Source organism: Phyllobates terribilis, unplaced genomic scaffold (genome assembly GCF_046119375.1).
Source record: "Phyllobates terribilis strain yellow unplaced genomic scaffold, ASM4611937v1 Scaffold_9__5_contigs__length_417890890, whole genome shotgun sequence".
Taxonomy (NCBI): Eukaryota; Metazoa; Chordata; class Amphibia; order Anura; family Dendrobatidae; genus Phyllobates; species Phyllobates terribilis.
The window spans coordinates 369,063,301-369,080,078 of record NW_027362769.1 but is presented as its reverse complement, the minus strand read 5'-3'; the positions used below and the strand labels follow the sequence as shown (position 1 = coordinate 369,080,078).

The window sequence follows — 16,778 nt, the reverse complement described above, 5'->3', positions numbered from 1 at the left end:
TGGAGGCCGACTTACGGCCAAGTGCTCATCAAGCTCCACACATTTTGGAGCATCTGTCCCTGGTACTGCAGATCGCTCCTATACAAGTGAATAGGACTGCGCTGTAATACCAGGCAGAGCCACTACCAAATGTGTGGCGCTGTGCCACGGTCCTTTTCATCAGCTTAATGGTGGGGCTGCTAGAAATCGGACATTGACCAATCTGATATGGGTGGCTGTGTGATATCGAGAACATAGAAAAGGCAAATCACAAGATATGTGAAATGTAGTTGTTTCTTGGTCTTATCTGTTCTACAGGAAAAGCTGTGTTATGGCCAATATGGCTGCCCTAGGGGCTGTAATGACCCCACATTTGGTGGCATTCTGGTGGGCGCGTTCTCTTACCGGGGCGTCTGTCTACTCCTCAGCGCGTCCTTCTTCATCAGGTCCAGCCTCTGCTGAGTACAGAAGCAGCGATAAGCCGCTCCGCTTTCCAGCAATGTTTGCACGGCCTCGTGGTATAAATTCAGACGCCGCGACTGTTCATAGGGTCCATAATGGCCTCCTCGTCGAGGACTCTCGTCTGGCGGGATCCCTGGGGAGAAGACATGAGCTACGTCATTAAGATTGTATTTTACTATTAAAAAAAAAGACCATCTACCCAAAGCGATGCTCTAACCTGCCCACTCCAACATGTCCTCTATCCCCTCCGCCGAACCGGGGACCAGTCGGCTTCTATCGGTGTCTTCAAGGCGCAGAATAAAGACTCCTCCGTGTTTCTTAGCGAATAGGTAATTGTAGAGAGCCGTGCGCAGGCCGCCCAGATGAAGAAATCCTAAGGAGACAAGGGAATGCTAATGACAAAAGGGGGCGCTGTACTCATATCTACATAACTGCAGTGAAGGGCTGGTGGAGTGTAGCAACCGTGTTTTGACGTTCACTATGTGGGGTAAGTAATGTTATAACTTAAAGGGTTATATCCATTTTCCTTGATGGATATTTCATTGCATAGAGTTTGTAAATACAAGCACTTTTGCAATTTACTGCTTATTAACATTTGAAGCCGTTTTCAAGATATTAACACTTTTCTTTTAAGCTTGTTGTCTAGGAGACCGACCACCACTGTTGTTTAGCTTATAAGCACTGTGGGAATAAGAGGTATTAAAGCGCTCCAGCGATCCTGGCCAGCTTCAATACAGAGCTTACAAGCTCAATAGAAAAGAGCATATTCTAGCAGCGGTGGTCGGTCTCCAAGGCAATGAGCTTTAAACAAAAGAAAAGTGTTAATATCTCAAGAACAGATGACAATTATAATAAGCAGCAAATAGCAAAATTGCTTGTATTTATCAGTAGAGATAAGCGAACCTGAGAGAGTGCAAAAGAAAGAGCGCAAAAGAGAGAAAGAGTGAGCGAGAGAGAAAAAGAGCGAGCGAGAGAGATTTTCCAGCTCCAAACTTCAGGTTCCCATTGATTTCAATGGGGTTCGGGTTCAGGTTGAAGTTTAGGTACAGTTCTGGTATGAGAGCCTGAACTTCCACGGTCTGCTCATCCCGATTATAAGCTCTATCCGAGGATGCAGAGTGAGGCAGATGGGAATAGCACATATAATTCAGGTGGTTACAGACATGGTGATACTGGGGCTCTTTCAGATGCCCGTGTTCATCAGTCCAATCTAGGAGCACAATGCACGGACTGACCGCTCGTCTCGCCTTATAGAAATATATGAAGCCGTCACGCTCTGGTCAGGAGACGCCCTGAGATCGGACCAATCATCATGGTCGTCTTAACGAGCCCTAAGACTTTGTAACATTTTTGTTTTAAAAAAACTTTATCGATCTGTTTTTTTTGTTTTTGCAATTTCTTTCAGCCTCACTATAGATATTGGTTTCTAATGGGCTAAGACTAGTTAAATAAATAAAATAAATGAATTAAGCATTAATACTCACACTCACCAATCCCTCTGCAGCTCCCGTTCCGATGCTTACTCATTCTCTGCTGGTCACCACTGCGGCCAGTCACCGGCTGAGCGATCATTCGCAGCGTGTCCACACAGGACCCGGAGTAGCGACCAGCAGGAAGCAGCGGTAGCGGAGCTGCAGGGGGTCAGTGCAGCCATAATCAGTCGGTGGCACTTGTAAAATATCATTTATCCTCTGGATTGGCGTTAGCTCTGATCTTGGTCACTGCAGCATGTGGCGTGCTCCGTGTCATAAGCTCAGGGGCCCCACTGCAAGCTGAGGTCTTTTGGGGGCCCCACCTAAACTCCAGGCCCTGGCGTGACCTATGCAGCCACAATAGTTACCCCCCACCCTGTGAATGTTACCACAGCTGATCATAGAGGAAGTGCAGATAGGGGTTAAATAACTGAATGCTTTTGTGTATACAGCTCCTGAGCAGGCCTATGTGTTTCCATGGTTACACAAGACTACAGCTCCTGAGCAGGCCTATGTGTTTCCATGGTTACACAAGACTACAGCTCCTGAGCAGGCCTATGTGTTTCCATGGTTACACAAGACTACAGCTCCTGAGCAGGCCTATGTGTTTCCATGGTTACACAAGACTACAGCTCCTGAGCAGGCCTATGTGTTTCCATGGTTACACAAGACTACAGCTCCTGAGCAGGCCTATGTGTTTCCATGGTTACACAAGACTACAGCTCCTGAGCAGGCCTATGTGTTTCCATGGTTACACAAGACTACAGCTCCTGAGCAGGCCTATGTGTTTCCATGGTTACACAGACTACAACACAGCCTGTGTGTAGTTTAGTCCTGCACTCAGGAGGGAGGAGATGCTAATACTAACGTGACATGTCTGTCTCCTTGTCAGTAAAGTTACCTGTGGGGCTGGGAGCAAATCGCACCCGAATCTCTGTATGTGGCCCTCCTGCACACCCCCTGGTTCCCCGGCGCACTGCTGGAAGCAGAACCCCTCCTAACAGCAGCCTCATCTCCCCTATTGATGTCCTTCTCATAAAAGTAAACCCACTGCTGGCCAGATTATTAAAAAAAAAAAGTCCGCATTACAGGAGCCATTTTATTGTAAATTTATATTAGATGTCGACGGCGATTTGTCTTCAACAAAATGGCGTCTACAGCAGGGCATAACTATTAGCTGGCGAACATTTATAACATCCTGTCCACAGTCTCTATGGTATCTTCAGCACTCGGAAAGAAACCGGAAGCTGCGACCACGTGACCAATTAAGGGCATACCTACTTGTAGCCCGTACATTTTAGTATCTGCCTTGTCTCTATGGTATCAGCTATTCTTCCGGTTCTGGCTAGGCCTACGGTTGCCGACGCGGACCAAAAAACGTGTGATTGTGAGTTTCCCGGCAGCACTAGCGCTGGCGACTTGTACACAATCATCATGGCGTCCCAGGACGGTTAGTACCGGGTCCCCCGAGGGCAGAGCGGTGTGTTCTCCTCCTCTGTCCAGTCCTGAGATTTGCGGCTGTTTGGTGCTCTGTCCCTTAGTCTGTTGTGCCAGCTGCCATAGGCATTGCCTGCTGTGCTGCCCCTGCTGCCTGCCCGGCATGCCCTCCTTCATAGGAGCATGTCCTAACTTTGTGCCCAGGTCATGTGCCATCTGTGAGTCCTGTGTGCCTGCTGTGCCTCCCCTGCCCCTCCTAGTGCCATATGTCATTGTACCCCCCATTGTGTGCCAGCATGGCTGCCATGTGTGCCCCCTGCACCCTGCAGTACTGGCCTCCCATGCCCCTTCCCCTAGGTCACTTCACTCCCCCGTGTGCCATCTGCTCACAAGTTATACTTTGTGGCAACTTTTCACTTTGAGTTGCATAAAAGTTGCTGCACCCGATGGTGGAGGCGCCACTTCCCATAGGGCGCTCCCTATAGTGCGCCCCATGCCCAGTGTAGGCATCACTTGTGTCATCCTCACACTACGACAGAGCTCCCCTCCGCGCCGAGCGCTAATCATCGTGCCACGTGTGTGTGAATGTGTTGGCTCTGAGGCCCTGCCTTGTTTGCCATGAATACCCGGGCATGTGTGGATATAGTTCAGGTTCACTTTTAAAGGGGAACATGTTTGATCTGCCTGGTGTGGAGAGCAATCGGGCCAGTGAGGCGACTGTTTGCCGCTCAGTGGGTATTGCGCATATAACCTATTAATGCGCCCTGTGCTTCCTACTCACCGAGCATCGATCAGTCGCAGCGTGCAATGCCATCTCTGTCTCTGGGAGAGCTGAGCAATTCCATTTGCGCTACCCTGGTCCGGCGTCCCGTCTGCTTCTTCATGGCAGTCGGCATTCACTTTTGCTCCCATCTGGGCATCTCTAGCAAACACTCCCAATGATGCCATTAATTTACAGGAGGCATAAAAGTGAAGACCTGATGCCATGGATTAGCGGACCAGGGCAGCAAAAATTGATTTAATGCCTGGACAGCCCCTTGAAGAATAATAATAATAATAATAATAAAAAAAAAAAACTTTTGACATGCTTCAGGGCACTAGTGCTCAAATTCTGGCTCTCCAGCTGTTGCAAAATTACAACACCCAGCATGTAGCTGTTGGGGCTTGCTGGGGGTTTTAGTTTTGCAATAGCAGGCTGTCGGGGCATGCTGGAGACGGTAGTTTGCCAATAACAGACTGTTGTGGCATGCTGGGTGTTGTAGTCTTGCGACAACTAAAGTGCCAATGGTTGATCACCACTGCCACAGAGACTCAGCAGAAGTTCCCTTCACCAATTTTTAGAATGAAGGTCACCAATCCTATTCTAAGCCCTGCACCCCTTTGCCTGCTCTTGGCCCCTGTTGGCTTTATTTCAGGCAGTTATTACAGTCTATGACCTGTCTTCATCTCTCTTGAATGAAGCTAACAGAAGAGTTGCACTCGCTATTACATTAGAGCCCTTTTTCACAAAACTTAGAAGGTGCTTCCACCAATAGAAACTTGTAATGTAGAAAAAGTATATATTTTCTTTTAACATAACGTCAAAATTTATCTAAAATAGACTCGCACATTAATAGGATGCTGGGAGTACAGATGTGTCGAGAAGAGTCTGTGACCCTTTCATTTTTTGATTGCCCTGTTAGGATCAGCGCCCATGTTACCGATCTGATATTTCTTTGGTCCTAAATATATTTTTATATCGTGTGGCACGGGACCTAATGTGTCATGAATCCCCTGATTGACACCTGATGCAGAGGTCGCTGTCATATATCACTTGTCTAGTGTTTGGGATGTCGTCTGCCTCCCCGTGATGTAGTGTAGCGCGGCTCCTGCTCTGCTGCATGCCATGTTATCGAACCATCGGCCCTGCCAGGTGACTGGTGACACTGGTGCCAGCCTCTTCTATAGTATACCATTTATCTGCGTACACATATATTCAACAGACAATTTCTAGGACAGCTTCTATTGGGAAATTAATACCGCCATATCATTAACCTTTAACAGTGTACATATCAGACGTCTACCATGATAATACTTTGCTGCAGGCAGTGAGTTTGTTTGCCCCTAGCGCGAGCTTGGCGATGGCTACGGGACCGTTTGCCGTCATTCTGCTGACGCGATCATCCGACTCGTGTGGAATGATCTGTTTTGTGAGTGGCTGAACTGACCCGCTCTCGTCCCTGTCCCCTATAGAAGTGGAAGAGCTGGGAATGGAGGCGGATGGACAGAAGGCACAGCTGAGCTGTGAGGACGCTGGAGACGGAAATCCTCAGGCCTCTCAGGACGGCAGCTCGGCACAACCAGAAGAGGACGGCGCCTTCAGCAACGGAGGGGACTCAGAGTCCGAAAAAGAGCTTGTAGAGTTTAAGATTATTTGGAATAAGAACAAGTACGATGTAAAGCTTCCATTGGACAGTACAGGAGCAAGCCTTAAACAGAAGATTCATACACTCACAGGTAAGGCCACCAACGGGTTAAAGGGCATCTGTGATCGACCCTGTAAAGGGGAACTCTGCGAAAAACCCTCCTATGTAGTATCTAAGGATTGGCACGAGCGTTATGTCTGCCATACAAATCCCAACCTCCGGCACACATATTCTTCTCACTTTCTTGTGGATCCGCATATGACACGCTCGCTTACTGTGTGTATGAATAATGGCAGCACTTAAAGGGTTTGTCCATTTTGACAAAAAATTGACTTGCAAATTTAAAATTCCAAAATAGACCTCACTCACCTGTCGTGCCGCCTTCCCACCGCTACACACTGGTCTCTTTCATGTGACATCCCTTTCCCTGGCTTTGTCGGTCATGTCGAGGACTGTTCTATAAACCAGTGGGGAGCGTCGGAAAGATGGTGCTGGAGCGACAGGGGGCTCCACATGTAAGTCATGCTATTTTTCTTATTTGTAAACATCACATACCTGTCCACCAATTTTATTTTATTTTTTCTCAAAATGGACAACCCCTATAAGGTCCAGAAAGAACAGAGTTAGGACTCTGTTTTATGGCTTCACCTCAATTTGCACAGAGACTGGCGTGTAACCAGGGAAGCGTTTATACAGGATTGGTAAGGTGTTGCATAGCAGTGTTATGGGGTTTTGTAAAAAATTTAATGGGGTTTTAAGACCTCCATGACCAAATTTTTGCAGCGTATAACTCAACACAAAGTATTTTAAAAACCTGTACGTCCGCGTTTCCTTCAGGTCTTCCACCAGCTATGCAGAAAGTCATGTTTAAAGGGCTGCTTCCCGAGGACAAAACACTACGGGAAATCAAAGTTACCAATGGAGCAAAAGTCATGGTGGTAGGTTCCACCATCAATGACGTACTGGCTGTTACCACCCCCAAAGAGACCATCCAGCAAGAGGTGAAGGAGGAGGAAAACAAGAAGGAGCCATTGTGCCGGCAGAAGGTAATGAGACAGTCTGGTGGTGCGGAGGCCAAACTAGTGGTCTTTTGGCTTTCGTCTGACTCTACTATTGGGCCATAGCAAAAAATAAAGTATACCGTGCAGTATAGTATCTTTCAATTTTTTTTTTTTTTTTTTTTGCATTATGGTGCATGAATGGCAAAGCATCTATCAAGCATATACCTGTGCAGATGCAATGTGCACTTATCTGTATTTTGCATTTTTTCCTTCCAGACTTGTTTTCTTACTAGTTTTGTTGTCTTATATTTTTAAGCAACACAGAAAGGTACTGGACAAGGGCAAACCGGAAGACGTCATGCCATCCCTGAAAGGTGTGCAGGTAAGGATCCTCTTATCCTGGAGACCCGTGATACCTGGCGTAGGCTGACATGATTCAGCGGGGTGTTGTCTACCTAGGACCCCAACTCTATAAGCCAGAATAGAGGGGACTCTCTGATGGGCTTGAGTTTGTCTTGTAATACACAGTCATTTATCTAAATGGCCACCATGTAACACTACAATGTTCATGCAGCGGCTACAGCCTACAAGGTGTTTAGCTGGCTCTATCGTTCCCCAACAAGACTGGAAGCCGACCTGAGGTGGTCGCTCGTTCTCATTCTATTATAGATGCGGTTGCCGGCTGCATCTTTCCTCTGCCTATGCCTGTAGCCCTGTCATTTTCTACCACATTATCTCCCAAAAACCCCTAACAGACAGATAATCCTAAGCCGTATAACTCCAAGATACGGTTATGCACCCTATTCCAGAAGGGGCCTAAGTGAGAGCTCTCCGAAAACGAGACCAGCTTCTTCCAACCCGCATCCAGGGCAGATAGTCAGACCTAAAGCCCCATACACATTAGATGGCTGACAGCCGAACGATGCTTCAGCCGATCATTCATCCAATAGCCATTTCAGCCGACTACCATACGCAGGAGCTCTGTCTATGCCGCTCCTGTGTTCTCTCTGAGAGAGCCGCTGACTGACACTTCAGCTGACTGCTCCTCTCCAGGAGAATAATGTCCGAAATCAAACATGCACGATCAATGTCTCCCCTGACCATCAGCGTCCCCATACACATTATGGTTCAGTTATTACGAGAGATACAAACAATTCATAAACCGACAAGTCAAGTAGGATGACTAACTATGTACTAGTATTTTTATAAAACAAATGTTAATAAAGAAGAAGAAAAAAGGTGAGAAATTGGAAAGGGAGATGAAGACACAAAGAAATGGTGGCGAGGAGGTGTTGGCTCATCCTTAGTCTTGCATTGGTTTGCTTATCCAGCCAAGATAGGAATTCTTCAGAAACCAAAGGGCTCAATGTTCTGAAGAACTGGTCAGTCCTATTGTGGTCCCAGACGAGGAGCTCCTCCATCCTAGAAATGTCCAGGAAGGTATCCAGCCTCTCCACGAGAGGGGACCTGGGAGGTCTTCCAATGGTGTGGGATAACTAAATGCATTAGACTTTTATTCAAATATGAGGCCCCTTTAGAGAGAGAGAGGATTACTTAGAGAGTTTATAGTGCAGAAGCCAGGCTCCTTTGGCTCCCCCCCCCCCTCATAAAGCGTCAAGTGCATCACCTTACATCCCTGCATGAATGTCTGACTTGGGCGTCTAGTTCAGATAAAGCAGAATGTGCGACCGTCCCATCCCTTAAGAGAAAGTCAGGTCTTTTAAAAATGGGATTAAGAGGGTTAGGGTTAGAAGATAAACCTAAAAGGGCTGAATTCCTGTCCCAGAACTTCAGCACTGGCAGAGAAGATGGTATAGGAGGCTGCTGTAAAGGGGTCAACCAAAGTAGACCCCTGTAAGGCTTCCTTCTCAGGGGTCACCCATTGCTTATCTTTTTCGTGATAAAATAAATTAAGAATGTATGTCCGTAGGGTCGACCTGTAGCATATCCCCATACTCATTAGACTTCCGGCTGAACCCATCGGCATCTGCGGGTTAGGCTGACATTAGACTTATCGAAGACATGTTTTACCCCGCGAGATGATCTGTAACCTGGCTGGCTAGTAGGAGACATTGGGGCTTCACTTTGTCTTGATGTTGCAGTCTCTCTTTCTGAATTTTATTGGAAAAAAAATCAGGAAACAAGACACTTTATTTCCATCATTGCAAAACCAGGTTACAGAATAGAGTGGCAGTGCGCTCGTTTTTCTTCCGACAGCCCCATAGAGAATGAGCGGAGTGGCGGTCAGGTATACGAACTGCCGCTCTATTTTGTAACTGGGATAAAAAAATTCCCCGTTACAGAATGGAGCAGCAGGTTGGATGCCTGTCCGCCGTTCCCTTCATTATCTACAGAACTGTCGGAGGGGGGGGGGGGGGGGGATAAGTGCACTGCCACTCCATTCTGTAAGCAGAATAAAGTGCAGCATTCTGGCGATCTCTGTGGGTTCCAGCAGTCCCCCACCGATCAACAAGGTATGACCCTTAAAAATCTTCAATTTGGAGCAAGCACCTTTAAATATTGCTTCAATGCAACTAATGGATATAACCTTCTATGTAAATAGCTGTTATGGAAGCCCAGAAAAATTTGGACTAAGACCCCCACCAACTACCAGCGTGGTCCTGTTTGTACAGTGATCTTGTGCCGGGGTGGCAATAAACCAGAGTCCAGCTCTGTATTCTGTCTTTTTAGATTGAGGATCTGCTTTTTTTTTTTTTTTTTTTTAATGAACAGCGCCACTCTTGTTTGTGGGCTGTGACTGGTATTACAGATCATTCAGTGAAACCTTAAGTGGCAGCGATTATTTACTACCGTTCGTGTCTTCTATTACAGGAGAGACTTCCAACAACTCCTATATCTGGTATGTACAATAAATCAGGAGGGAAAGTCAGACTGACGTTTAAACTGGAGCAAGACCAGCTATGGATCGGTACAAAAGGCAAGTAACGCATGTACACAGTGACTGCACCAACAGAATAGTGAGTGCTGCTCTGGAGTATAATACAGGATGTAACTCAGGATCAGTAATGTAATGTATGTACACAATGACTGCACCAGCAGAATAGGGAGTGCAGCTCTGGAGTATAATACAGGATGTAACTCAGGATCAGTACAGGATCAGTAATGTAATGTATGTACACAGTGACTGCACCAGCAGAATAGGGAGTGCAGCTCTGGAGTATAATACAGGAGGTAACTCAGGAATCTTAAAGAGTTGAGTTATGTTGTGCATACTTTATGTAAATGGCTTGACTCAAGGAAAATGGATTTTTCCTCGGCATCCATTGGCATGGCTGTTCATGTAATAACTGCAGCTCAGCGTCAGTCGCTCTGTGTCGGGGCTCCTCTATAGGCTGTAGACTTGGTTAATCTGATCTCTGCAAAGAATTGTGATTATTTATTTTTTTATACAGAAAGAACAGAAAAAATCCCCATGGGTTCTATTAAAAATGTAATCTCCGAGCCAATTGAAGAACATGATGATTATCGTATGATGGTAAGGGACCTGTCTGTGCTTTTTAGGTACATTCACATTATATACATATAATTGCAGCTCTTAAAGGGCCATTCCAGTGTAAATAAATGATCATCTGACCACTGGATTGGTGAGAATTGATAGATTGATGTAGAAGTCCAGTGGGCTGGTTTACTTAAAGTGGTATTCCCTTCTCCAAAATCATATCCTGAAGTGTAATACTAATATTAGCAAATACCTCCAATTAATGTAGTATAGTTCTTCTGATTTGTTATGTCATTTACCCCATGTGCAAGGCATTGCAGTAGCTTAGTTGTTAGTGGTGGTAACCATGGATACCTAACTGTCACTGAGTGGTTGTAACAATGGATACCTAAGGTACCTCATTGCCCTGCACATGAGGTAAGAGACACAGCTAATCAGAAAAACTATACTACATTTCTATCCCACTAAATCTTATTTTCTTGTTGGCAGGCATTTCAGCTGGGTCCTACTGAAGCCTCTTACTACTGGGTATACTGGGTGCCAGCACAGTACGTGGATGCCATAAAGGACACGGTGTTGGGGAAATGGCAGTATTTTTGAAGTTACGCTCACCTCTGGCACAGGACACGATACGATGGGAGGAGCCGACCGACCGCCACAACCTTTTTCTCACCCCCACCCCCCGCATCCCCGACACCAGTACCCTGACCCTGCAATCCAATCCTTTTCTCCACTGCTCCACGGAAACTTACAGGAGTGGAACTTTTGCCAATGCAAAACATCCTGTGGGACAGCGAAGGCTTATTTTATAGGAGCCAGAGGTGACCGATCCAAAAAAAATAGTTTACATTTTTAACTCTTGCACGTTGCGGGATCACACCTGCAGCTGCCTCAGCCATATATCCAACTCAATAAAGCAATCCCCTCATTTTTTCTTTTTTTTTTTCTTTTACCCCCTGTCACTGCTAGGGAGACCTATAGGGACCCCCCGATTTATATAGGTCGTCTTCAGCAGCCTCAAGGGAGTATTGGATGATCTGATGCTGACAGCCCGGCAAAACTTTGGGACACTGCCGCCTGCAGATGCCGCATCGTCGTTGCATGCAGGTTCCCCTCCGAGAAACCCAACTGATTGCTAGGAAGACCCCCATAAAGTGCGGCAAATGTTTCTATTCATTCTCTTTATATTTAGTACCTGCCACCACTGTAATGGAGGGATATCAACCGGCTTAATTGTATTTTTTTTTTTTTTTTTTCTTAAAAGTTTTTCTTTTTTTGGGGTTTCTTAATATAGAAAATAATAATTAAATGGATGCAGGATAGGCTGCACTGTAAAAGAAAGAGTCTGTCAATGTGTAACTGAGCAATACATTGTGTGCATCGGGTATGGAGGATATTCTATAGAGACCTCTAAAAGCTTAAAGGGAATGTGTCATCAGAAAATGACTTTATTTAACCCCCCCTATGTATAGCACAAGCAATTAGATGATCGCAGCTTCTAGTCTGCCATGGAGACTATTTAAGAAAGTAAAAAGTAGAAAAAAATAAATATATAAAAGTTCAAATTATCTCTATTTTGCTCAAAATAAAACAATAAAAAAATACACATTTTAGTATCACTGCGTCCAGAATCGCCCGATCTATGAAAAACTAAACTAACTAAATTAATCCGATCGGTAAACGGCATAACGAAAAACCACGCCAGAATTACGTTTTGTTTTTTTTTTTGGTAGCCTCAACTTTGCAATAACAGGTGATGGCAAAATAGTATCAATATAAACGTCAACTTGGTGCACAAAAAATAAGTCCTCACCCGGCCCCAGATCCCGAAAAACGAAGACGCTACGGGTCTCTGTAAATGGCGTTTTGTTTTTTTTATTTTTCTTTTCTCTTACAAACGTTGGATTTTTTTTTTTCAACCACTGAAATAAAAAAAATATACCATATTTGGTATCTACGAAGTCGTAATGACCTGGAGAATCATAATGGCACACCATTTAGTGAAAATGTAGAGGGTGAAATTGCACTTTTTTCTTTTTTTGCAATTTCACTGCACTTGGAATTTTTTTTTCTCTTTTTCCAGTACACGATATGGTAAAATCAATGGTGACGTTCAAAAGTACAACTCGTCCCGCAAAAAAGAAGCTCTCACATGGCCATATTGATGGAAAAATATCAAAAAGTTATAGTTCTGGGAAGAAGGGGAGCAAAAAAACCCCAAAAATCCCAAGGTCGTGAAGGGGTTAAATCAGGTTTCATGTTAAAAGGCTTCACCACTTTCAGAAATCCCCGGTCCGTAGCTGGAGACTGTTACTGAAAAAAAAACAAAAAAAACACTCACGGGCCCAGCACGAAGTTTCTACCTCTGCTCACGGTATCTGATATTGACTGCTGTGCTGACGTCACAGTGACAGCGCTGCAGACAATCCCTGAGCTCAGCGGCTCTGAGCGAGGTGTACAGTCTACACTGGCAGAGCCACTGAGATCAGTGATTTAGCTGTCGCGCTGGAATGCAGCGGAGACACAGCACTGGACCCCGGGAGGGTGAGTAAAGCAAGGATATTTTTTTACTTTTTATATAATAAAATGCACCTGGGAACTGAGAGATTCTGAAAGGGAACAAACCCTTTAAATATATAATAATATATATATTTTTTTTATATCCAGTATAAGAAGCATAAAAGGTTGCAAACGCAACCAAAATTCACATATTAGCAAATATGAAAAAAATGTTATTTCGATTAAAACTGTGAAAAGATCTTTACCATACAATTAAAAAAAAAAGTCCCATTTGCAACAAATCATCCATTTCAATCAAGAGCAAACAAATAGCGTTCTCATTAGGTGGTTAACATGGTCACGCACTGACTCTTGCCACTTTTTGGGGATCGCCCCCCTCCTTCTGTGTGCCCTTTTTTTTTTTTTTTTTTTCTTTGCTTTCTATTTTTCTATTCCAGATAAAAATAAAAAAAAATACTTTTAAGGGGTTGTGAAAGATATGAAAAAAAAAAACATCTGAAGAAAAGTTAAATATATATTTGTAATTTTTTTTTTTTCTTTAAACATAAAATCTCGATTTTAAACAATAAGTAATTTTCTGACTTTAAAGGGACTGAACAGTCATTATGAGCCCTGTGTATAGGATACGAGATTAAAAAGCAGAGGTTAATTTGTGCTTCCTTTTACAGCTCGCAGGTTAGATTAGCCGGGTTTACAGACTCTCAATAACACAGAACCAGAGTTTGGAACAGCTGTGTACTGATTTTTCTGGCATCCAGCTGAAAAGGATGTGAAGGAGGAGCTTAGTTTGTCTGTTATTTGCTCTCAGCCAATCAGAATTGTGAGTGTTGTTAATTGGCTGACAGACGACTCCTCCTCCTGTATGTCCTTTCCAGCTGGTGTTCAGTTCCTGTGACGGTGGATGGGCTTATCCTAGAATAAGACCAAAAAGCTATCAGGTACTGAACCAGCTCCAGTCGGCAGGTGCCAGCTGTGTACCACACAGCTGGCATTTGCCTGTAACAGCTGCAACCGGAGCTTGCTCTAATTGCTGCTGTTTAGCCGACAGCGGCTTTTAAATGGAGCGATGGCAGTTCTCACACATCAGCTCTCATCAGACCCCCCCCCCTCATAACTCAAAGACCACCATGGCTTTCATCTTGGCACAACTGTGAACCCTAGCTACCTAGGAGCCCATCATAAATTGCATAATATACTGCAACGCCCTCAGAATATAGAAGAAGTGGAGTAAAAAATAAAGTTAAAACATTTTTTAAAAAGGAAAAACAAAAACCCCCAAAAAAATTTAATATTTGAATTTTCTTTTTTTTTTTTTTTTTTTTCCAGTTTAGGAATATAGAAAAAAAAATATCTGGTCAGTAGTGTCAAAATATAGAAGTCATTAACCTGAGTGGTAAACACTATAAAAAGGAAAAAATAAATATTGAGTGGCCAAATTTTCTTGTTTTTTTGGGGGGGGTCATTGCACCCCTTAAAGTGTCCTAAAATATCAGATGTACCCCAAAATGGTTTAAATAAAAAGGGCAGCTTGATATGAAAAAAAGTGCTCATACATCTCCATCGCTTGGGGAAAACAAAAGTTACAGGACAAAAAGTGAGACAAAACCCCAATTATTATTATTATTATTTTTTTTTTTATGTTCTGAATTTATTATTTTTTTTTAAACCACTGCAATATCAGGAAAAAAAAAATACAAGTTTGATATCGCCGTAATCGTACTGTCCTGGAGAATCCTGCGACCAGGTCATAGTAAAAACCGTAAGAACAAAACCCAAAAAAATGATGGCGGAATTGCATTTTTTTTTTTTTCACCTTACTTGAAATTTTTTGCCTGTTTCTTCCTTTTGGTGTCATTCAAAACGACAACTTGTTGCACAAAAAAAACAGCAGCGCTCTGCAGTGATGTGGATGGAAAAGTGATAAAGTTATATCTCAAGGGAGATGAAGAGGAGAAAAAAACATGCATGTACAAAAAAAGGAAAAATCACCCGGGAGTGGGGACGGTTAATCTAATGGTATAGTTGGCTTCAAGGTTTGCTTGTCCTTCATCAGGGGTCTAAAGGGAAACATTTCTCCTTGTGGAGAGTGACAAGCCAAGCCTGGCGTGTCAGAGTGATGAGACTTATATGCCATACATGTTTCTATGGGAAATTAACACCTTCACCCCTGGGCCATTTTCCATTTTTGCCTTTTTCGTTTTTTGCTTCCCTTTTTTCCAGAGGCATAACTTTTTTATTTTTCAGTCAATATGGCCATATGGGGCTTATTTTTTTGCAGGACGAGTTGTAGTTTTGAAGTAAATCACTGGTTTTACCATGTAGTGTACTGGAAAACTTGAAAAAAAATTCCAAGTGCGGTGAAATTGCAAAAAAAAGTGCAATTCCACAGTTGTTTTTTTTTTTTTTTTTTTTTTAAACATGTTCACTAAATGCTAAAACTGACCTGCTATTATGATTCTCCAGGTCATTGCAAGATCGTAGAAGATATCAAACATGTATAGGTTCTTTTTTATTTAATTGGTGAAAAAAAAATCCAAAGTTTGTTAAAAAAAAAGTGCCATTTTCCGAGACTTGTAGCGTTTCCATTTTTCGGGATCTGGGGCTGGCCGAGGGCATAGTTTTTGCGCGTCAAGCAGATGTTTTTATTGATACCATTTTAGGGTAGATACAATGTTTTGATCGCCCTTTATTGCATTTTATTTCAATGCAACGGCGACCAAAAAAACTTAATTCCAGCATTTTGATTTTTTTTTTCGTCACATGGTTTACCGATCGGATTAATTCTTTTTATATATTGATATATAATATATTCAACATTTCTTTTTTTTTTTTTTTTTTTTTTTTCCATATGCTTCAATAGTCTCCAGGGGCGACTAGAAGCTGCGATCATCAGATCGCCTGTGTGTAGCAGAAATGCTCACTGGCTATGAGCGGACTGCTGGGCGGCGCTCATAGCATCATGGCAATGACAACCACAGGGGTCTCCTGCAGACCCCGGTTTGTCATGCCAACCTATCGGTGACCCGTAAAGTCCATCAAAGATTTAGATGGGAGGGATCTACATTTTACTTAAAGGGGAAGTCCAACGCCATTCACTTTGTCTTTGGAGGTGAGGGGTGCCGAGGATGTTATGACTATTGTGCACATGTCTCATCTGGTGTGTGGGGGTCATAATATCACCTCCGGTGAAAGTGAGAGTAATTAAAGGGACTCTATTGATGGGCAATGAGGTCGCACATGCTGCCCTGCTCCAGCTAGGGGGGATAAAAGTTCCCTATTTTGCCCGTCGGTGCAGATCCCAGCGATAGGATGCCCTCCGATCAATAAGTTGTCGTCTGTCATGTGGATGGAGCCTGGCACCAGGGGATATAAGATGCCCAGTGACTATTGCAGCGTAGATGTCAGGCTGTCAGTCCAGCACAATATTAGCGGAGCAGCTTCCCTGCATCTAATAATCTCCTGCTGTGCCAGCGCTGACAGCCCGAGAAACTCAGCGGCGCGAGGTAGAGCAGAATGGATGGAGCTGGATGGATAACAGTGCAAAGGGCCGGAGACATAATGATTGATTGCTGTGCCAGGGACCTGGTGAATGGAAACGATGGGAGTGTCATTCTGCTTATCTACACTACAAACCTACCTTCACTGCATGTCAATGAATTTTTTTCCATTATAGGTCAGGGTCTGCGTGCTGGAAGCCCCCCAGGAGAATGGAGGTGTAGTGTGTGTATGTGACCGGCGCTCCATTCACTTCTATAGGAGTGGGACTACTTTTTCAATAGTGCACAGGCTCGATTCTTTGTCTATCGCTCTGATCACACTGGAGCCATGGAGACCCTCAATCTTGGGACTGGTAGGGGTCACGATCATACACTTATCCTCCATCCCGTGTATTCATGTAACATGGCCCCAGTGCCTTTGGACAGAGACATTGCAGGAAAAAATACAGGACTATCAACTTTCCCCCCTAAAAAAAGAAGATGGTTTATTTTATTCCTGTATGCTTCTTTAAAAAACTTAAAGGATGGGGTAGAAGTCTGCGGTT

At 44.0% G+C, this 16,778-nt stretch overlaps 2 protein-coding genes across 4 annotated transcripts in view; one reads left to right on the top strand and one right to left on the bottom strand.

The window, feature by feature from the left end:
* EARS2 (glutamyl-tRNA synthetase 2, mitochondrial) overlaps positions 1 to 2,989 on the bottom strand; it is a 9,865-nt gene extending 6,876 nt beyond the window's left edge. The window contains exons 1-3 of the mRNA XM_073645951.1: positions 2,815 to 2,989; positions 659 to 814; positions 385 to 574 (exon numbers count right to left, since the gene is read on the bottom strand). Of these exons, the coding sequence (XP_073502052.1) occupies positions 385 to 574; positions 659 to 814; positions 2,815 to 2,950 (482 nt within the window). The 5' untranslated portion in view covers positions 2,951 to 2,989. The remainder of the gene's footprint in view (positions 1 to 384; positions 575 to 658; positions 815 to 2,814) is intronic.
* A 161-nt stretch (positions 2,990 to 3,150) lies between these two features.
* On the top strand, positions 3,151 to 11,144 carry UBFD1 (ubiquitin family domain containing 1). Of its 3 annotated transcripts, none has more exons than XM_073645949.1 (7): positions 3,151 to 3,300; positions 5,583 to 5,846; positions 6,593 to 6,801; positions 7,073 to 7,138; positions 9,589 to 9,694; positions 10,170 to 10,252; positions 10,706 to 11,144. In XM_073645949.1, exons 2-7 carry the CDS (start codon positions 5,600 to 5,602, stop codon positions 10,814 to 10,816), a joined length of 822 nt encoding a protein of 273 aa, XP_073502050.1. In that variant the 5' UTR covers positions 3,151 to 3,300; positions 5,583 to 5,599; the 3' UTR covers positions 10,817 to 11,144. The 3 variants fall into 3 exon arrangements, with proteins under 3 accessions (XP_073502050.1, XP_073502049.1, XP_073502051.1); XM_073645948.1 differs by having other exon boundaries at positions 3,159 to 3,363; XM_073645950.1 differs by having other exon boundaries at positions 3,267 to 3,393.
* Positions 11,145 to 16,778: the final 5,634 nt, after the last annotated feature.